The sequence below is a fragment of the Acipenser ruthenus genome, chromosome 16 (assembly GCF_902713425.1).
Source record: "Acipenser ruthenus chromosome 16, fAciRut3.2 maternal haplotype, whole genome shotgun sequence".
Classification (NCBI taxonomy): domain Eukaryota; kingdom Metazoa; phylum Chordata; class Actinopteri; order Acipenseriformes; family Acipenseridae; genus Acipenser; species Acipenser ruthenus.
In genome coordinates, this window is record NC_081204.1 from 20,995,079 (window position 1) to 21,017,434 (window position 22,356).

Genomic DNA, 22,356 nt, shown 5'->3' on the forward strand with positions numbered 1-22,356 from the left:
TCAACTGTTATTTTAAATATGAGAAGAGAAAACCATACCAGCCTCAGATCATTCTCCTGTGAACGGGGCGAGATCCTTGAAATTGAATCAGGGTTTCCATGTGCAGCCGTCCCCAGCTCTTGTAGGTAATATTAGTTTCATTTGTTTCTGCAGCCACTCATTTATTGGTGGGAATACCTAACTGCCATGCATGATTTATGAATCTCCATGTCATGGGGTGGAAGAGAATGAACAGTATGCCCCTCGGCACTGACAGACTTTATTTGTATGCTAAGCAGCTCACTGACTCACGGTTTAGGCTTCTCTCCATACACAGTGTGTTTAGAGTTCAGGAATACAGTACCCTACCCTTCCTGCTGAACCCCTGGGAATCAGTTTATTATACCCAATAGAGGGACTCAATTAACCATCAAATAAGAGTCAATTTATTATACTCAATACAGGGACTCAATTAACATTCAAATAATCCATTAGGATCAAATAAACAGAGTATTCAATACTTTGAGATTACTGTATTTTGTCAGAAGAAAATCTGGCAAAATAACTGTCTGGATCAAAACCACTACTACTAATAATAATAATAATAATAATAATAATAATAATAATAATAAGAGGGAAAGTTTGGAGCTCTGCCATATTGATTGACACACCTGTCTAGCTAATCCTTCATCATAGAGAAGGAAGAGAGGCTCTCACTTTAAATATAGTATGCTTTTTTTCTTAGAAGATGTGATCAATGTACTGCATTCTCTCAGTTTCTCCTGCATTGCATATGTTGTTCAACATATTTTTGCTTATGTATATAATGGTTATAGCTTCTAAAGTAGTTGCACGGCAAGACTGAGCACCATAGAACACAAAAATGGAAAAAACTAGTGAGACATTTTCAAATCATTATTGCACAGTGGAATCCTGCAGTTACTATCGTGTCTGGCAGACTGAGAGCTGGTTACATGGGGGCACCTCTGGATAGCACTGAGATTGTAATTAAACAGTTTCCTCATACCCCCATATTCTGAGCAGCACTTTCAAATGTCAAGGAAAGAAAACAACGTACAAAGCTGAAAAACAAAACTCCTCCTCTCTAAACTGCATCCGGCCAAGACAGACCTGGAGTCAGCTGAATTGAGGTTTATCACTGACTTGAAGAAATTGTGACTGGCTAATCTGACTGACCTGAAAAATGCATGTGTTATGAATTCAAGGTGCAGATCACCCAATAGAATGTTAGCAGAAGCTGTGAAGAGGCGGTCGCCCTAGCAACCAGCAGCAGCACTGATTTAGGGTCAATCACAATGTTTACAGAGTTGAAAGTCAGTTTAAAGTCTCGCAGCGGTTCCAAAATGTTATGACTAGCTTGGCGTTTAACAAATAGGACTGACGGTGGCGCCAGGGTCACGGTGAAGAGGAGCTGTTGGTATTGTTGTTGTTGTTGTTTTCTGTCGCAAGCAAGGGCCCAGCCATCAAGTGCATCAAACCATTTTAGTTACCAGTATTTTTGCAACACTGTTTGCTGGTCACAAGATGTTGGGAACATACCTCCACTAAACAGTCCACATTGTGAGCTGTGCTCCACTCAACATACTCGGTTCAGTGAACTCTACGGCTGATTAAATCCACAGAAAGAGTATAGTATCTTCACAGATGGTGATAATCTGTTTCCATATTGAGTCCTGTGTGCTCCATGTCAAGCTAATTATTATTCATATGTTAAACGTATTCTGATGTTTCAGTAAAAATAACAGCAAATATCAACCCATAAAACCACAACAAACTGCACTTAAGATGATAGTGAGACCTAAAGACAGGTCATGAATGCTGTGTTTTCATGTCTGTAGAGACATATATACACATACAAATGTACATAACTGATCTTATTAAAAAGGTTGTGCATCTCGTAAGTGGACGAGCACGGCTTAAATAAGTCAGAAAGCATTGTTTCAAGAATCGAATATCATTGTTTGTGTTTTGTTCCACTCTTGGGGAGTCCATGCTCTCTGTTTTCTCAACTCCACATCGAAGCAAAAAAAAAAAGTTATCAGTAATAGATAGTATGAGTAACTAATTATGCTTATAATAAAAGAGCAGGATTGGATAGTAGAACCTCAGGGATCAGGGAGCAGGTACCAGTGCCCTTTCCACTGGGTTACAGCACACAACTCTGCAGATCAACCAAATTCCATTTTTTTTATTGACGATGCTGGTCTGTAAGCAGCGAAATTTATTCCTTCTACATTGCACCAGCCTCAGTAGTGGACTAGCACTGGTGTACATACTAGTGTTCTGCAGTACCTCATTTAGGCTACCTCGATACGATACCCTGCATAAGATCACGATATTCGATATTATCACGATTCTTTGGATTTTATGTCCATTACATGTTAATAAATGGCTGTCAAATAAAAATGTTCGCAAGTACAAAGTGTGGTATAAAAAGAGAACTGTCAATGCCAGGATGAGTGTTAAGAAAAACACCCAGTCCCACTGGTGCTAACAAAACTTACAGTACTGTGAAACAAAATAACACAAATACTTTTCTCAAACCATGCTTTTTATTACTAGGTCAGATGTTGTCATACAAGGGTGTCGTAGAAGTGCTCTAAGGAATGAAAAAAGGAAATGTTTTTATCGAGAGAGAGAGAGAGAGAGAGAGAGAGAGAGAGAGAGAGAGAGAGAGAGAATCATTTCTTCAAATTAATTTTATAAAATAAGTTCAGCTGGTGAAAAAAAAGTATTTCTGGCAAAGAACTTCTGATACTGTAGTACTGAAAACACTGATAACAACTATTAGAACATAATATAATGTCTCATCTTATTCAAGCCAAACGTCTCCTTCAAAACAACGTTGCAGTGCACTTAAATATAAACATAGGAAATGTTACACAATTTTATTCAGACCATCATGCGAGCATGGATGTTAATTTTGCTAAGAAAAAAAATTAGACAAAATACTTTTACAACTATATATTAGAGCAGATAGTTTACCTGCTGAACTGCGTATGCACGCCTTGAACTGTATAAGGAAAAAAAAACTATGCAGCCTGTGTATGTACTGTATGTTTTTGTGCTGAACCTGCAACAGTCAGACGTCCGTTTCCAGCATGAAAGCTAATTGTTTTACGCACACACAGAAAGAAAGTTTACCTCAAAATCCAAGGAATATATAAAGAGTGTTAACAAATATATTTGTGCATCTTAGTGAACTAACGAACGGCATTTTGATCAGCTTTTAGAGCGTTGCTATAGTGTTATCTTTACACAGTGTTTTTTTTTCATAGTATTGTACAAAATTGTACTATTTCAACTTCATATTGTTAAACACACACACACACACACAGACACACACACATATATATATATATATATATATATATATATATATATATATATATATATGTATATATATATTAATACTAACTGGGTGCATGATTTACATTTTGAAGGCGAGATGGAATTCACAGAATCTCAATAATATGTAAAACAAAAGAACTACAGTAAAAGTAAAACTATTTTCCCCGTAACTTACATGCTGTCCCTTCACTTCAACAAAGAGATTGGGGTGGCGATCTGATAAATGCTTAAATAAATTGGTGGTGTTTCCTCCCTTGTTTTTGACTTCTTTCAAACACCTCCTACATTTTGGATGTCCACCTTCAACTGGATTGCCGCTTTCATTTAATGGATAGCCAAAATAGTTCCACACTACACTTGTGGAATTGGCTTTAGAAACCAGCTGTTCTCCCGCGTCCGCCGGTGTTACTTGGGCAGTACTGTAATTAAATTTTCTGAGAACGCGCAGCGCAGGAAAGTTAGTTTCTTCCAGTATAAGCAAAAAAAGTTCATATTGTTTTTAAAGCACACAATTAAAGTGTTGTTTTGAAGTCTCAAAAAAAAAGAAGAAAAAAAGACAGGATCAAAAAACACAATATATCACCAAAAAAAAGATGGGACCGAAATAAACGATATATCAATTTTTTTTTTTTTTTTTTACCCGATATTAGGTATTGTATAATGTTTGTATCATGATATTTCGATATACCAAAATACCGCAGAACACTAGTACATACCATGCACTGTCGCTGGTGTGCGTATCGGTGGACACCCTTGTACTACATGTCAGTTGTCATTAAAGTTTCTTTTTCTTTCACAGGTGTCACTACCGTCCTCACAATGACCACCCTGAGCATCAGTGCTAGAAACTCTTTACCCAAAGTGGCGTACGCGACGGCCATGGACTGGTTCATAGCCGTCTGTTATGCCTTTGTGTTTTCTGCACTGATTGAATTTGCAACGGTGAACTATTTCACCAAGCGGAGCTGGGCGTGGGACGGTAAAAAAGCTATGGAGGCCCAGGAGCAGAGGGTAAGTGGTTTTGTCATATTGCGGGGGAATTGTAGTGCAGAAAGCCAGCATTAAGGAACATGCTGGATGACATACAGCAACAGCCCTTGCCTGTGCTGTTTGTGACCCAGCGTGCTCCTTACTGCTGGCATTCTGGACCATCATTCCCCACTGTGAAGCAGCAAGCGGGCGGGAAACAAGTTACTAGGCTTAAATAGGAAATAAAATAGGAAAAGTGATTTTGAACTTGGGAATAGTAAGTGGAGTATAGTACATGACAACAGGGGGTAATGTCACATCACATCAAGCACCCAGCTGACAACAGCTGCATGTCACTGAATGAAATACAGAGGACTTTATTATGGGATTTTATTTTGTGTGTTTTATGCTTAATTCTAGAAAATGTATGATCATTGCAAAAACAAGTTAAATCAGACTACAAAAATTCTCTACTTTCACTTTTAACTAGATTCTAGCTAGGAGCAGTAGAAAGCAAACCAAGCCAATGTGTACCAAATTGCAGTGTGCCAGGCAATTATTTTGCACTGAGCCTTATGTAAGCTTAAGAGCAATGCAAATTACTCAACACGCACAAATAATGATCCGCAATTATGATAATGAGGATCTCAGTGGTTGCATCAGTCTAATTAGCAGCTGCACTCGCAGAGTTAGGAGTACAGAGAGCAGTAGTCTCTGTATGGCATTTGTGGAGCATGAAAATACAAACCAAAAAAGAGGTAGAGGAAGAACAGCAAAGTCCTCTTGGCGCACGGAAAAGAAAAGAAAAGTTTTCTGAGAAGGAGCTGAGAGTCCTTGTGGCTGAGGTTACAGAGTTGTTTGGAAAAGTGTCAGCAAACATCAGTAATGCTAGAGTCCTTAGGAATTTATATATATATATATATCAGCCTGCCCTTTTTAGCATGACATCCAGACATTTGCCTAGAACTCTGGAAAAGGTGGATTTGGCTATCCCTCCAGACATTCCAAGTGTGGTCTGAAGTGAACCAGAGGCTAAGTAGTGCACAGAACACAGCACTTTCACATATGCAGGGATAGCGGTCCCTAGATTGATGCTGGGGTCTAGCTCATCCCTCAATTCAGCTATTGGGTCTAGGATGACCTGCGGAGTGAGACGATAACGCTTTAGCACAGCATCCTCCGGCATCCCAAACAAAGTGACCCTTGGATTGACTATGAGGGGTCTTATTCATCTTGCCCTTCTCCTCCAAACGTGTTCCTGCCTCTCCTCAACAAGAGCCAAGTGTCACCGCATCAGGAAGTGTAGCAGAGCAGCCATCCTGAAGCCAATGACAGGTATCTGCAGGTGTGTGCTTTTATACAGCTCTTAATTACTCGCTTCTACAATGGTTTGCACCTTGTAAGAAGAGGTGTAAAGTTTTTGGAGGGTCAGCAATTGCCTAAGTGCAAGGCAAAATCCTTACATCACATTATAATATTTGCACCCGCTTAGTATCCAGATCCCGCCCAATTCCATGCTCTTTTCTTCATTTGAATGTATTTCAGTATAATTGTAATGAATTAAACGCCAGGTGAACACCATTCTTTACATAAACCACATTTTTTGCAGCTCCTAAATCAGACTTTACAGCGGTTAAACACGATTTATGTCAGTATTATGGAGGTTTTCCACCCGCATACCACTTTGTGCATATCCTAACATCACCCCCTATATCTAATATCTTTAAACACATGCTCATACAATATATCTGTACAGTTCTTTTTCCAAATTGTTCTGAAATGACTTGTTTTGAGAATTCAAACTAAAGTACCTGAACAAACCATGTATGATGTGTAGAATGTTTGATAAAGTGAAACTTAACTAGCAGTTGGTGCTTGATGTTAATTAGCCACAAGGTTTTCTGAATGCTCTGTATTCCAACACAGAAGCACATGTTTTTCTACCTTAATAGACAAGTATATTATGCACATTATGCTTAGTACTGCTTAGCAATACTGTGTAATGCCCAATTGAAAAGCATTGGGGTTTTTTTATTAATCATTCTATATACCAGTATTTTATTCTTGGAAAACGCCTCACCCATCTTCTACATGGTGCCATTTAATGTACTGCATGTAGTTTACAGCTTTACTGCCATGACAGCCAAGTTTGCAGAACCCTAACATGAAAATCCTTTATACACAACTCAAATAAATAAATAAACCAATAAATATCTGCAATCTGAAATAGAAACAGTACCGCCTCCTCAGCTGACAGTGCATGCTCAATATTTGACCTTGGAATATATAACTATTGTCAGGATCATTGGGTATTATTACTTTAATAATATTACCATTGTCTATGCTGATTGTCTATGCCTCAGTTGCCTCACATTGACCTTAGAAATGGCTTTGGGGCTTTTTTGTTTTGTTTTGCAATTTTTAGTTGCACCAAAATAATCCTCTCCCTAAATGTACCCAGCACAGGCACAGTGGTGAAATACTGTATGGGTATGTGAACAAGATGGTATGGGGGTGACATCAGACCAGAAAAAGAATGGACAAAGTACTGCAAGTAAAGGGCTGCTGCGCGTATTTAATAAATAATAATAATAAACAAACACTAGACAGAACACAGAACACAGAACATAGAACACAGAACACAGAACACAGAACACAGAACAAGGGTAAAAAAAAACGGGACTATACAAAAAACCCCCAAAGAGTAAAGAACACAGGACAAACAGCACGGCACAGCACAGAGCACGAAAACCACTCACCACATACCTCTAACACCAACATTACCTCTAACACACTTACCCTTTCACCCTCCCCCCCCGTGATCATCTTATTTATACACCACATTCCCACGTGTGTTTGCAGGGAGGATTTTAACTCCGTCCCTGCCACCCAGTATACTCACATGTACAGACGTGCTCAAATTTGTTGGTACCCTTACAGCTCATTGAAAAAATGCTTCATTCCTCCTGAAAAGTGATGAAATTAAAAGCTATTTTATCATGTATACTTGCATGCCTTTGGTATGTCATAGAATAAAGCAAAGAAGCTGTGAAAAGAGATGAATTATTGCTTATTCTACAAATATATTCTAAAATGGCTTGGACACATTTGTTGGTACCCCTTAGAAAAGATAATAAATAATTGGATTATAGTGATATTTCAAACTAATTAGTTTCTTTAATTAGTATCACACATGTCTCCAATCTTGTAATCAGTCATTCAGCCTATTTAAATGGAGAAAAGTAGTCACTGTGCTGTTTGGTATCATTGTGTGCACCACACTGAACATGGACCAGAGAAAGCAAAGGAGAGAGTTGTCTGAGGAGATCAGAAAGAAAATAATAGACAAGCATGGTAAAGGTCAAGGCTACAAGACCATCTCCAAGCAGCTTGATGTTCCTGTGACAACAGTTGCAAATATTATTAAGAAGTTTAAGGTCCATGGAACTGTAGCCAACCTCCCTGGGCGCGGCCGCAAGAGGAAAATCGACCCCAGATTGAACAGAAGGATAGTGCGAATGGTAGAAAAAGAACCAAGGATAACTGCCAAAGAGATACAAGCTGAACTCCAAGGTGAAGGTACGTCAGTTTCTGATCGCATCATCCGTCGCTTTTTGAGCGAAAGTGGGCTCCATGGAAGAAGACCCAGGAGGACTCCACTTTTGAAAGAAAAACATAAAAAAAGCCAGACTGGAATTTGCTAAAATGCACATTGACAAGCCACAATCCTTCTGGGAGAATGTCCTTTGGACAGATGAGTCAAAACTGGAGCTTTTTGGCAAGTCACATCAGCTCTATGTTCACAGACGAAAAAATGAAGCTTTCAAAGAAAAGAACACCATACCTACAGTGAAACATGGAGGAGGCTCGGTTATGTTTTGGGGCTGCTTTGCTGCGCCTGGCACAGGGTGCCTTGAATCTGTGCAGGGCACAATGAAATCTCAAGACTATCAAGGCATTCTGGAGCGAAACGTACTGCCCAGTGTCAGAAAGCTCTGTCTCAGTCGCAGGTCATGGGTCCTCCAACAGGATAATGACCCAAAACACACAGCTAAAAGCACCCAAGAATGGATAAGAACAAAACATTGGACTATTCTGAAGTGGCCTTCTATGAGTCCTGATCTGAATCCTATTGAACATCTATGGAAAGAGCTAAAACTTGCAGTCTGGAGAAGGCACCCATCAAACCTGAGACAGCTGGAGCAGTTTGCTCAGGAAGAGTGGGCCAAACTACCTGTTAACAGGTGCAGAAGTCTCATTGAGAGCTACAGAAAATGTTTGATTGCCTCTAAAGGTTGTGCAACAAAATATTAGGTTAGCGGTCTGTGACAGGGTTGACCGATGGTGTGGTGTAAAATGACAGACTCCAGTCCAGTTTTACAATTTAAGCGCTTGGTTTTTATTTCCCTTTGCCCCAAGATACCAAAACGCGCTCCAAACAAATAATAATAATAAATCAAATAAACAATAGGGAAGCCGGGATACACAACAATGTGTAACCCGACAAAATAACAAGAAACGGGGGGTTGCAGTCCCAAAATAAACCAACAACAAAACAATAGTCTGTCTTCTTTGTGCAGTCCAAGCACGGGGAAAACACAGGGTAATAAAACTCAGCACTTCCGGGTTGTCGCTCCTCTAGCGTAATCCCAGAGCGTCCCGTTAGTGCTCTAAAGAGACAAGGAGTAGATGGGTTAACAGGACAGTCCAATCCACAAAACGTCCCTTCCTCTGTTTCTCTATTAGTTAGTTTTAGTTTTAGTTTCAGTTTCTCTCTCTCTCTCTCTCTCTCTCTCTCTCTCTCTCTCTCTCTCTCTCTCTCACACGCACTGTACCTTGCCAGAAGGAACAGAACCCCGGGCCACTCCCCCTTTTGTATGCCCCGTCCCGTGCGTGATTGCCACTGCGCTTCCCGACCGGGTCTGTGACGTTGCGCACCGCGGCTCCACCTGCTCCTCCTCCCCAGTGCCCTCACCGGTCGGAAGGGAGATCTAAAACAAGAATTCACTCTCTCTTTGTCACACGGTCCCATCATTTTTGTCCATGCCATTTTCATTTGTTTTCTTATTTACAATATTATGTTGAATAAAAAATCAAAAGCAAAGTCTGATTTCTATTAAATATGGAATAAACAATGGTGGATGCCAATTACTTTTGTCAGTTTCAAGTTATTTCAGAGAAAATTGTGCATTCTTTGTTTTTTGTGGAGGGGTACCAACAAATTTGAGCATGTCTGTACAACCCTGTGCCTCAGAAGGCTCTCAAACCTGCCACACTGCCACAGGGTAACAAAAACCTATTGTTCTGACTTTGCTTAACTATTAATGATATTATTAACGTTTTTTTCCTTAACTATTTGGTAAAGAGAATGTTACCCACAGTGTTCTGAATTTAGTTTGGCAAAACTAAACAGCACACTCTGTCACTGAGCTAAGATATGAATGAAACAAACAAACCAACAAACAACCAAAAAGGCCTTGCTGCTGGTAGTCATTGGAAGAGAAAGGGCAAGGTCATTGAAAGAAGACAGTGAAGGGTATATGATGGAAATAATCGAGGGACAGGAACACAAGCAAGACAGAGACAAATGTATTACTGCAAGGTAGTAACTGAGGTTAATAAAAGGGGTGATGAAGGGATGGGATCACAAGGTGCCTGGGGATAGAAGGGTGAGAATAGAATGCATAAAACAGTGGAAGACAAAATGGAGGGGTGACAGACAAGAGAGAAATACTGGGAGTCAAACTGTGCTTTCTCTGGAGCTGCTTGGTGTGAAAAAGCAAAGCACAAAGACACCAGTAATGATTGAACTCCATCAATTACTGCTGAGACATTTGAGTGTGTGGCTCCGGTTTGTGCAGGTTGAAACACTGCTGCACGTGTTGGAAGGAGGTAGGTTACAAGAAGGTACAGGGTGTCCCATTAGCATGTCCTCTGTTATACCAGGCAGCCACATCACATTGAATATCTGATTTGAATGTGTACTTCGGTGCCTATAGAGAACCAATATTAAGCATGTATACCAGTGATTCCTGACTTATGGGCACTCTGTGTTACCCTTCCGTGGCTGTATCAGTCTGTCTTGCAGTTTGTCATGCCACCTGTAGCGGGGTAGCAATGGGTTTCTCCTTGCTTTTATACACGTGTGGCGGGCAGTGGGGCCTGCAAATCGGGCAGAGCTCTCGCTTTTGTGAACATGGCGTTTCAGCTGATTCTACAGCTTTGACCAGGGTCGACCTACAAAAAGGTGAAGCAATCTGTCAGATTCCAGCCTAAAACTGTTTGTAAAGCTTCAGCCGGGGAAGGTAAAGAAAGACCCTGTCAAAGGGGGCTGGGTCAGTAGAAGGGCAGCTGTGGGTGTCAGCTCTGCTGAAAGCAGTCCCCAGGACCATGTCTATCCCCAACATCTGAGTAACTCCAGTATTGCTTTACTATGAGTTGGGATTTCGTATGAATTGTTCAACTGGACTAGCAAGCTTCCCTTTTCTGCTTGTCAGTCTGTATGTTTCTTAGTCAGGTAAGTGGACAGGAAAAAGTTGAATAAACACGTTAACTTTACGTTGATGTATGAAGAAAAGGCGGCTTGTTTTTCCACAACTACAACCTTGATCATGCACCCCATCACGGAATGTCCAAATAAAATATTAAAAAATTCTTGATTTTTCTTTTTATATTTTAGAAGAAGGATTCAGCACCGCTTTCAAAGAAAGCCAATAACACATACAATATTGTTGGGACGACCTACGCCATCAACATAGCTAAAGATCCAGGCTTACCTACGATTTCAAAGAGCGCGGCCACAGCAGCTGCAGCAGCGGCTCCCGTCAAAATCCCCCAAATGGAAGAAAGTCCCCCGGAAAGCAACAAAACCTACAACAGTGTCAGCAAAGTGGACAAGATGTCCCGCATTATATTCCCTGTGCTTTTTGCCATTTTTAATTTGGTGTACTGGGCGACCTATGTCAACAGAGAGCCCATCATTAAGGGGTCAAGCCCTAGTAAATGAATTTGCCTACACACGGTCAGGTTTTGTTGTCAAAACATGATTTTTCTTTTTTCTTCTTCTGTGTACCGCTAAAACTGTTCACAAGAGTTGTTTAAACATTCTCCTTTATTCTCTATGGGAAAATGATATCTTGTCACAAATTACTGTGATTCTGTCAAAGCAAGTTAAAGAGACAAGTCAGCTTAGTTATTTCCTAGGTTTCATTTGCTTGTAAGTAACAGTTCAACAGCGGGATTCAGTCAAGTTTCCTGCATTGCATTAAGCTTAGCTAGAGTTCTACAACAGAAGTATTATATACAGTACGTAGTCTTTTCAAGCAATATTATCTGGTATATACAATAATCATAAAACACTGATATGTTAACAAGGTAGAATATAAATACTGACTCACATACAAAAAAAAAAATCTTTCTTTTAGCGGAACAGCTACTATCCTGAAGATGCATACTGTATTATAGTGTTACATATTTTCTAATCTCATTGCATCCTTGTCTGTCTATTTGTTGGTAGTTTCCCTTTAAAATAAAATTGCATTTGGCAGGCGTTTTGTATGTTGAGGTTCCTTAGCAATAGCCACCACAGGTACTGATTTTGTTGGGGATTCATTGTGGCAGCCCAGAGACTGTCAACATACATTTACTACACTTCAATATGTTGTTCTTTTTAGCCTGCACTACTGTACTGGCAGAGTATATAGCAAAGACTCTTGATAGTTTAGCTCAATGAATCCAGCACTGGGGAGACAGTAGTTTACGATACAACCTGCGTCATTATGAATTTCAATTTTCAACCGAGATTTTATTTTTTTTAAATAATTAACTACATTTATAAAATAAAATAGACACAAGTTTACCAGTAGAGTATACATAAAAAGATAAAACAGTTTCAAATCTAAATACCACCACAGTTTAATTTCTGTTCCTTCCTTTTCTTACACACTGTGAGAGTTGACTTGGTTTCAAAACCTTGGTGTACAAGAGGTCCTATCCCCATGATCTGAACAGTATCAGGATCAAGGTCCACTGCTGTGTAGATCAGCTGAATAGACCCTGCCTCTGTGGGACGTGTGAACACAACTTCTAAAAAACGTGTATCTTTACTTGAGGACAACACTTGACAGTAATTTTTTTGGTTTTTAACAAGAAAACTGTGATCTTTGTCCGAAGGAGTGTGCCTGACCATTGGCTATGGCTTTATCCCTTTCTTTAGCTTGCATGTTCAATGGGAGAGTTCATGTGGGAGTGTTTTCTTTAAAGACTGGATATTTTGGCATCTCCGTCTGATTGTTCATTGATACAATGCCCCAGTGGGTCCCCAGTGGCTCACCTAGTGAATGCAGGGCGAGTCATGCGATCCCAGTTCAAATCCTGTTGCTGAACTTGGCTGGGGGCCCACAGGGTGGTGCAACATTTGTGCATTTTAATATTGGGTAGGATAAAAATAATAATACAATGTCCCGTTACTGTTAAAGTATAAGCAGAACAAACCCAATCAGACAAACCCATTTCTGGTAACAAGTTACGTTAGTAGTCCCAGTGTGTCATATTTACAAGAGAACCCTTAAGTCTATAGTCTATATACTCCAGTTACTCAAATGTGTGTCTAAAAAACATCCAAACACATACTGCATTAGTCGACTGTTTACTTTAACTATTCAAAGTTTTTACAGTTTATATTTCTGAAGGTTGTTTACTTGACAAGCCCATGTTGAAAATACTAACTGTATGGCTGTTTCATGTAAAATGTTATCAGTATACAAAAACACCAAAATATTCTTGCTGAGAGTGTGTAAAAGGCTACACTATGTAAGACTGTCATAGTTTGGGACACTGCTTTAAATAGCTGTTAATAGAGGGTGTGCCTTTCCCCAAATGTTCTGAAGTTCTGTCCCCCTTCCGGGGGGGTCTACAGTCTTCCATGGTCAGGCACTAGTTGACCTCTGGGTCTGCTGGATATTGTCCCTGACTTCCAAACAATCAAATTCACAAGCAGACAATATAAGAATATCACCACCACAGTCTGAGGCATTACTGATGAAGGTGTTAAGCCAAAACGTTTTAAGCCAAAAAGTTGTTAGTTGGATCTTATAATTTAAGATCTTAATGTAATGAAACATCTTCAGATCTTTTTTAAAAGGAGTCAGCGATTCTCTTAATGAGATCAAAACCCTAAAGACATTGATAGACACCTTGTGAAAACATTGTCTACAACAAGAAGACAGGAACGTAACCATATCTGCGAACATGAAGCCTGAGATAACACTTTAGATTACGAGACATACATTACTGTGTAATGACATAATAACTGGTGGTGGAATACATGTATAATGACCTGTGCCATGGGACTACTGTACCGTGTTATAACTGTGTAACAAAATGTTCACAAGGCCATTTCCATGTCATTGCGTAGTAGTTATCTACTGTAGCAAGAGCAGGAATTGGTAACTACCCAGTTATTACAATGGAATTCTATAGCTATGCAGGCCCTGTAATGATCTAGTGCCACCTAAATCTGCCACTTTACCTTCTGTAGTGGTTCCCAGTGCCTGAACGACTGCTCTGCTGCTGCGTCAAGGGAGCGTGTGATAGCAGTCTATGAGAGCCAAAGTATCCTTTCATCTTGTAAAGAAACACATGGGCAAAATGATAGAAGTGCAGTTTGTGGATACAGCTGACATTGTGGTTGCCTTATATTGGTTTGTGTTTTGTGTAACCATATAGTTCTGTGTAGACCAGCTACGTTAACCACCACTAGTGAAAAACAAAACAAAATAATCATTTTGCATTTAGGCCAGCAGCAGTTTAATGCATGACAATCCTAGTGATTTTTATACCTGTAAATAATGCTGTTAGTTGAAAGTCCCCTGGTGAAAATTAATTATTTCTCGTTTTGCTTAGGATTGGAGTGTTAGCATTTCCTTGTTAAATGCAGGTTCCTTTGGCGATTATGAGGAACATGTTTATATTGGAATACACTGGTGACTGGCATGTAACCTTTTTCTAATGAGAGTCCAGCCCTTAAGATTGTAAAATATGTTTAAGGCACTTTTATTTAAAAAGTTTGGGATTGTTCAGCGTTTATTTCCAAAATGAAAAACATCAAGGTAATATCGTGGGAGGACGCAAACAAACTGTAATAGTAGGAGTATTTCAGGGTTAGAATACATCATTAAAACATACGTATTATGTAGCACTGCAGCTGTGTTGTCTACTTTAAAGAAATTGAAAAAAACAGCCAACATTTTTTGATAAATCCAGCAATGCTTGTGTAAAAACGGAATGGAAATAAACAGCCTTAAATGTGTTATACCCCCAACACTGGAAGATTCCAGTTAGGATCATGGATGTGGGTGTTTTAATTAGGGGTGGGCACCAATATCGATATTTTGATATGATATCGATATCGTTCGATATTGATAATAATTTCCATATCGCAATATCGTGGGATTAAAAAAAAGTCACATACTGTCGCAGACATACTTTTTATTGCTAATACTGCTAAAAATATAAACCCAGTATAATCAAGTTTATTTTATATTAAGATACAACAAACCCTATACATACCAATCATTGTTAGTCTCATAGGCAAAAACCACACATCAAGTATTATTTAACCATTTTATACCATTGATTGGCGTTTTTCTTTTTCTAAGAACCCGATTAACAAATGTATTTGAAACATTAAATAGCTATAAATCAAGAAAAACAACAAATTCACAACCTGTGTATCCTCTCGTATGCTCTACTCTCGTTTCTTCACCTGTTTCCTCTGACCGGACAATCCCTTAGCGCAGGGCTACTCAACCCTGGTCCTGGAGGGCCGCTGTCCCTCCTGGTTTTTGTTCCAACTGTACCCTAAATTACTTAAGTGGACCAATTAAGTGCTTATTAGAAGCTTAATTGGTCCAATTAATCAATTCAGTGTACAGTTAAAACAAAAACCAGGAGGGACAGTGGCCCTCCAGAACCATGGTTGAGTAGCCTTGCCTTACCGGAAACTATATCCTGTTTTCAAAAAGTGCGCACATCAACTAATTAAGAAACAGGACCATCTTTTTTAAAGGGATACACATTTGAAAACAAACTTAACACACACAAAAAAATACTAAACACGAAAATCGGTTTAAATAATTTGATATATGTATATATCACTTTTTTTCTTCCATTCAGAACATGCTCACAAGGTACCAAACACTATTTGCATGCTGCATTAAGCACTATTGGGATTATTGTGAGATATGCGCATGCGTCAGTGTGGTTCATTGCATTTTTTCCATGCGATTACTTACACTGTTATTAATGTAATTTTAAAATGTGAAATGAGATGTACTTTTAAAACATCAAAACACATCTCAAAATAATGCAACATTCATTATATTTTTCTGTGTTTTGGAAGACTTTGATATTATTGATATCGAAATACATGCACGATATCAATATACAATTTTCATATCGATGCCCACCCCTAGTTTTAATGCAATAACATAACTCTGTAGTATTGATGCAGATCATGTTGCCTGCTTCTTCTTTTTAGCATTTCCAAAAAAAAAATCTCTTTTTTCTTCCCCACAAATATATTAAAAAAACCTGAGTAAATCACACTTCCAAAACTATTGAACCCTTTCGAGGGTCAGACCCTCTTAAAGTGCCCCAAACCACCTGACACTCATGTATGTATTCTGAAATCCTCAACAACATGTATGCAAAAGATAACAAGTGACAATCTGTGGACATCCTTGAGGGTCAGGACACTGGTCAGGGCAGAACATGCTGGGAAACGTCTTTACAACCATGGTGAGAGTCTTTGATTTGTGTAATAACAGAATTCCTTTCAATGTCAGCAGGGATGTGCTGGCAGCAGCTTTGAAAAGGTCCAGCTTTTTCAAATGTGTGGCATTGATTGAGTGAGTTAGGATCCTGGATACAACACCAAGTACGACTCAGATCAAGGGTAGTGCTAGAGGTCATTCATTCACTTCCACAACAAGACAAGGCTTTCATGTGTTGCTTCATCGCTGTGATTCACAGCAGAAGATGCTGAGCCCAGTTTTTTTGATAACCCTGCGACTATGTTTACATGCAAAAGTATTAGGCATGCACACACATTTGAATTTGTTTTTCTTTGATTCCATCAACGTACCTCAACAGTTAGGATAGTAGCAGCTGATTTCAGAGCTGCTGTTGATTTAGGTAGGGCAATCCAAAATTAGTGTCAACCTGGGGCTGTGAAACCAGCCATAAGGGTTTGGTTTCCAGTATTTTTGGATCTCTTAAAATAATACTGCCTTGCCATTTTCTTTGAAATGAAACTATATCACCTAGATTCAAGATCAACAGTATGTAGTATTGAGGAAACAGATGCTGTTTTCTGTGCTGCCATTTTTCACTCTTTTGTCTGAAAGAAAACATACATGCAAATAAATAGTTAAACTTTAAATAAAAAAAAACCTAAAAGTGGATGTTTAAATGGGAATTGCATTGATAAAATGGCACTAAGGTGACTGGCTAGAGAGAAATAGTTAATAGTGGGTTCCACTTTCACTGCTCCAACTATGCATCTCAATACCAAAATCTTCAGGAGTGCCAAAAGACATGCACTATAGGTAAGGCTTCTCCTCCTGTGACAGCCTTAGCGATTTCATCGTGTAACCCGTGCTTTTAATACACATGCAGTGTTATTCATTGCTGTTCAAATCAAAGCCATTCAGGCAAAGAAAGGTTACCAAGTATCTCCAGCTATAGAGAACTGGGATAGGCTTGTATTAAATGCAGAATATAGCACACCTACTGCAAACTCGTGCTGTGAGTTTAGGGGGTTGGATTCAATAAAAAAATACAGCGTCACTTTCTTTACCTTTTCCTGCGATTCAATCAAACGGACATGTCTCTACATCCTAAACAATCTGCCGCTCTGATTGCCACGGACATCTTGAGTATTAATAGGGTGTTTTTATTAAAATGGATTCAGGGTCTTTTTTTCTTTCACCATGTAAATGTGATATTCTAATAATCCCAGAATTAAATAGAGAGATACGCGTGTGCTCAACTGAGGAGTACCCCTGCTGTAGCTTGGGGTTTATGTGGCAGGGACAGGGTTCAAACTCCCTATCCCTGGACCCCTGTAAGAAAGCTGTCAGGCTAAACTGGACAGATACTGCATAAAGGAAGGACTGGGAGACAGCTCCCTGGCTCAATGTGAGCAGATGCTTACTGTATGTACTGTACCTTACAACATACATGCTAGGGTGTGTGTGTGTTGAAACACCTGGCCCAGCCTTAAAGGGACAGAACATTTGATTTTCATTCCGTGTTGTTTTGAAAATAAAAACACACCTGACCTTCTGTTGCCCTGTCTCGCCCCCCCGCCAGAATTTGATTGTATTTTATGATTGAATCCATGTCTCTGAACCAGGTCTTATAGCACTCCTATATTTACAGGGGTGTTAGGATTTCCTTATTTAATTCAGGCCTTTCAGTATTTGTTCAAATGACCGCTGGATTTGTACTATATATTAAAAAGTTTAATATTCAAGCCAGTCCACCTGATGCAAGCTTGATTCAACCTGTGCTTTATATTTACAAGCTTAAATAACCCATTATTTAATTGTGAATGCAAAACTATTAGCCTACATATCCAGGACTGTTTGATTTTAAGCAGTCTACAGTTAATTGCATTTTCTGTTTTCGTCGTTGTTGTATTGGTTATAGTGTTATTGTCATTATGTCTTCAAGTGAATTGTTCTGAAGAAATTTCTGATTTAAGTGTTTACCTCTTCTGTTTCTCTCTTGTTTTGTTTGTTGGTTATTGGATGTAAACAGTGTGTTGTTTTACCATGCATAACGTTTTGAATTTCCACTGTACTTTCAATAAAAAATAAAAAGATACTTAAATGAGTTATTCATTCGTACCTGCTTACACTGCTTAGCCACTTAGGACCTGTACCTAATATCAGGTTGGGTCACAGTGTGTCCTTTTCACAGTTATGACACAACATGGCATAGACTCCTCTATATATATATATATATATATATATATATATATATATATATATATATATATATATATATATATGGATAGATAGATAGATAGATAGATAGATAGATAGATAGATAGATAGATAGATACCTGTCAAACATATATAAGAAATTCAAAAAGTAAATGAGCCATTAGTTCAACACTTGAACATAACAATTTGACCTACAATTTGTAGATTTAGAAGAAATAAAATGAGATAATGTACAATACAGAAGAATAAAGGAAAAAAATAAATGGAAAAAAGGAATAGCAGACTGTTACATCATGGACTATGTAGTAAATGACACATTAATAGATTCAAATAGAAATACATGAGTGTAGTTTCCCTTGACAAAGGTATGTTAAACATACCGAAATGTTGTAAGTTGATTTTTTTAGTGCTTTGACCGCTACAATAAAAGTGTCTAGGTGTGTACAATATCCGTCCATCTTCAAGCAATGCTTTAGATTTCTTTGGCAAAGCACCTTTTCATATCAAATGCCAGAATCCACATTGCCTTTGGTATTAAATCTGTTCATTTGCTCAGTTAGTAAAAGTAATTAAGTTTTTTGCAAGTAAAAATTAAATTATACATAAGGATATTCAGAAGGCAATTCAAACCCAATATCCCTGGTGAAATGATCGACGGGTCATAAACAGAGTGAGTGCCCAATGAATTGAAGTGCTGCTGACAGTCATTCCCTTCGTCAGGCTTGGAGCAAGCCTCTCTGTTACTCATCCACTGGGCACATTTCTGACAAGGCAGTTGAAAGGATGGTTGGGTTTCCCAGTTAATCATTCTACTCAAGCTTGAATGCCATTATCATTACTAAAAAAGCAAAGATTTGCATTAAGCAAGGAGATGACAGGATAATTGACAGAAATGAATGTGCCTTGTGTGAGGTTCAGTGGAACAATTGCTGAGAGGTTTCGGCTTTATTCATTTCTGTTTCTAAGTCTCCGCTTTCAAAGCCCTCATTCCCCATTGTTCATTAAATGTGGGGTAAGTAATGTGGAGTTGTCATTGGCAATACACTCGTCCTTATCATCAGTCTTTTAAGTGTATTCTGACCTCTGATTAGCTTTAGATAGCAAAAACAAAACATCAAATGATCAAACAGGAATTTGTCAAGATGTGCTCCATGATAACCGCTAATGTTTTTGCACACACACGCACACAGACACACACACACAAACACACACACACAGACAAACAGACGTACATAGACATGCACACAGACACGCACACAGACACACACACACACACACACACACAAACAGACGTACATAGACATGCACACAGACACACACACACACACACACCTAAAGGAAATCCTTTTATATTACAGGCTTGGGACCTTGAACCAAGCCTCTGATAAATTCACTTTCTCTCCAATTCCTCAAACATTCACAGTGGAAGATGAAGGATACATGAGTTCAGCCAATCCTGTGACGGTGTCCGTATTATTCTGTTGCTGTAAAAGAAACAGTAAAGGTTATTAAACGTGATTGACACTAATACGAGAAGAGCCGCTCACACCTCTCTGCCCCTACGTGCGCAGCACCAGGTAAGGAGGCTCCCAGAGTGCTTCACTTAACTGTGAAATATAAAATTAGCACTCATCTGCTGTATACTGCAGAGCTAATTATGATGGGACCTGAAGGACTGAGAGACGCATAGTCATTGTTCTGAGTCTCCCAGGGGTAAAGACAAGGTAAAGTCTTTCTGTCTTGAATGTAAAAGCTTTATGATTCATGTAAATCAATGTGCATTCAGCAGTTTCCTCAAAGATGAAGCCTGAAGAATAGCAGGCACAGATGCTGCACTCAGGTTGGTCAATCCATTTTCTAACCAGCAAGCTTTTTTCAATAACACACCACCTGGAGCATCATCGCCATATATCAGAGAGGGTCTAAAAAATTAAGCAAAGCGGTGGTTCTGGCAGGGAACTCACTTTAACCTTAGATCAAGTCATTATCATCAAGCATATTTTAGGTGCTTCCAATACCAGATCAAATCATCAGTCAAATAGCTATTATGTTATTCATCCTTCAATGCACCATACATCCAGTGTTCGGCAAGGAAAGGATTTATATCTTACCATTATGTCCCTGCTGTGCGCCTCCTCCTCCCCAGCCCACCTGCTTTTTGGTTTTGCCTAATGGGGAGGGCGGCTATCCTGCCCCTCTGCCCATGGCTCTCCTACGGTCAGCCTCTCCACTTATCTGTGAGCTAATTTATGGGCAGGGGTACCTCGAAAGGTGAAGTCAAAGGCCAAAGACTGTAGTGTAAAATATGTCTAATGTAGTAATGTTGTGCAGTCTAAACTTCAATAAATAATCTATTGCATGAGTTTCCTGGCTGAACTGTAATTGGCCCTTCTAGCTGCTCATTTAAACCATTAATTGCACTCATTATTCAAGAGACTGCACTGAAGTAAATGTCAGTCTGTTTGACACTACTGCGTGTGCAAAGAAGTCTCTATGTCAGTGGTACTCAACTCTGCCCCTCGAGATCCAGTCAAGTCCAGCTTTTACTCCAAGCAGGTTCTAATGTAGTTAATTGAATCTGCTGAGAGGCAATTAACTAATTTAAGACCTGATTGGAATGGGTCTTGAGGGCCAGAGTTGAGTACCACTGCTCTATGTTGTAAGTTTCTGTACTATTTACACCACTGATGTTAACGTGCACCCCTAATATTTCATTTTAATACCCCAATCCTAGCCTCGGGGGTTCAGGGGAGTTCCCTGGTGCTGTGAAATGCGCTAATAATAAAATCCAGGGGTGACGTAACCCTGCTGGGCCTAGGCTGATCAAATCAACCCCTTACTCACACATCCTGACATGAGCAGCCCAATGAAAATCTCTTTCGATTAAATTTGAAATCAGCAAACAAAACTATCTTGAGATTTGGGAAATAAAGCTACTTGAGTCAATTAAGAATAAAAGGAAAGCTATTGTGACCACTTACACAGGACTGGACTGTATGGGAACTCTAGGGGATCTCTATTCCACTTGAATCCACCCCCCTCTCTCCCTCCTCATCTACCAAGAACCTCGGTGTCACCCTCGACCCCTCCCTCTCCTACTCTCAGTATATCTCTACTCTGGCACGCTCACTTCTTCCTCAGCAACATACGTAGAATTCGCCCCTTCCTCACCAACTACTCCACACAGCTCCCAGTTCAGGCCTTGGTACTGTCCTGCCTCGACTACTGCAACTCCCTCCTGGCCGGCCTTCCTGCCTCTGCTACTCGCCTTGTCTTTTCCCTTCCTCGTTTTGGCTGGTCCCTTTATTTTAAGTTGGCCCTTGTTTCTTTACATTGTCTGAAAGGAGTTTTGACAAATTGTATTTATGGTTCAGTGAAGTTTGTTCTTTGTTTTTTTTTTCTTTGCCGCTGTTTCTGAGGTTCCTGTCCTGTTAGTCTTGTTCCCATTCACACTGTTTATATTTCCTGAGTGAATTAATGGAAATATAGACTGCAGCCAAATCATTCAGTCTAAAATCATTTCTGATTCTATCTCATATGTATTCCTTTAAGCGGGATCTGTGTTTAATTTAATTTTTCTCCTCGAATCCTACAAACTGGCAGTGGCCTAGGTTCTGGATTGCTGAGAACGACTCAGTTGAAACTGTCCTATATTGCAGTAATTGGTCAATGTCATTTACTGTCAGTATCAATGCATTACCGGTATGAAATTGGTAAACCATATTAAGTTAATTGAGTAAACTGATCACTAAAACATAGACCATCTTCTTGATATTCTTATTATAATTGTCACCTAGCTTGTAATTGTACCTTTATTCTGGTATATACTGTGTGTGCATGTATATGTTTTAAAGGAGGTATAACTGAAGAGCACAAAAATGAAAAAGGTTTTTTTTTTCTGAAATAAATTACCTTTTGCGTAGAACCCAAAAAAGAAATCATATATATACACACAAAAATGTGAACAAAAATACAGATCAAAGAATCATGATAAGTTTTCAGTATGGACCGTAACACACTGTCA

At 39.2% G+C, this 22,356-nt stretch overlaps 1 protein-coding gene across 1 annotated transcript in view; it reads left to right on the forward strand.

Moving 5' to 3' along the window:
• LOC117412371 (gamma-aminobutyric acid receptor subunit alpha-3-like) overlaps positions 1 to 18,223 on the forward strand; it is a 119,979-nt gene extending 101,756 nt beyond the window's left edge. The window contains exons 9-10 of the mRNA XM_058989022.1: positions 4,151 to 4,362; positions 11,000 to 18,223. Coding sequence (XP_058845005.1) covers positions 4,151 to 4,362; positions 11,000 to 11,326 — 539 coding nt within the window. The 3' untranslated portion in view covers positions 11,327 to 18,223. The remainder of the gene's footprint in view (positions 1 to 4,150; positions 4,363 to 10,999) is intronic.
• Positions 18,224 to 22,356: the final 4,133 nt, after the last annotated feature.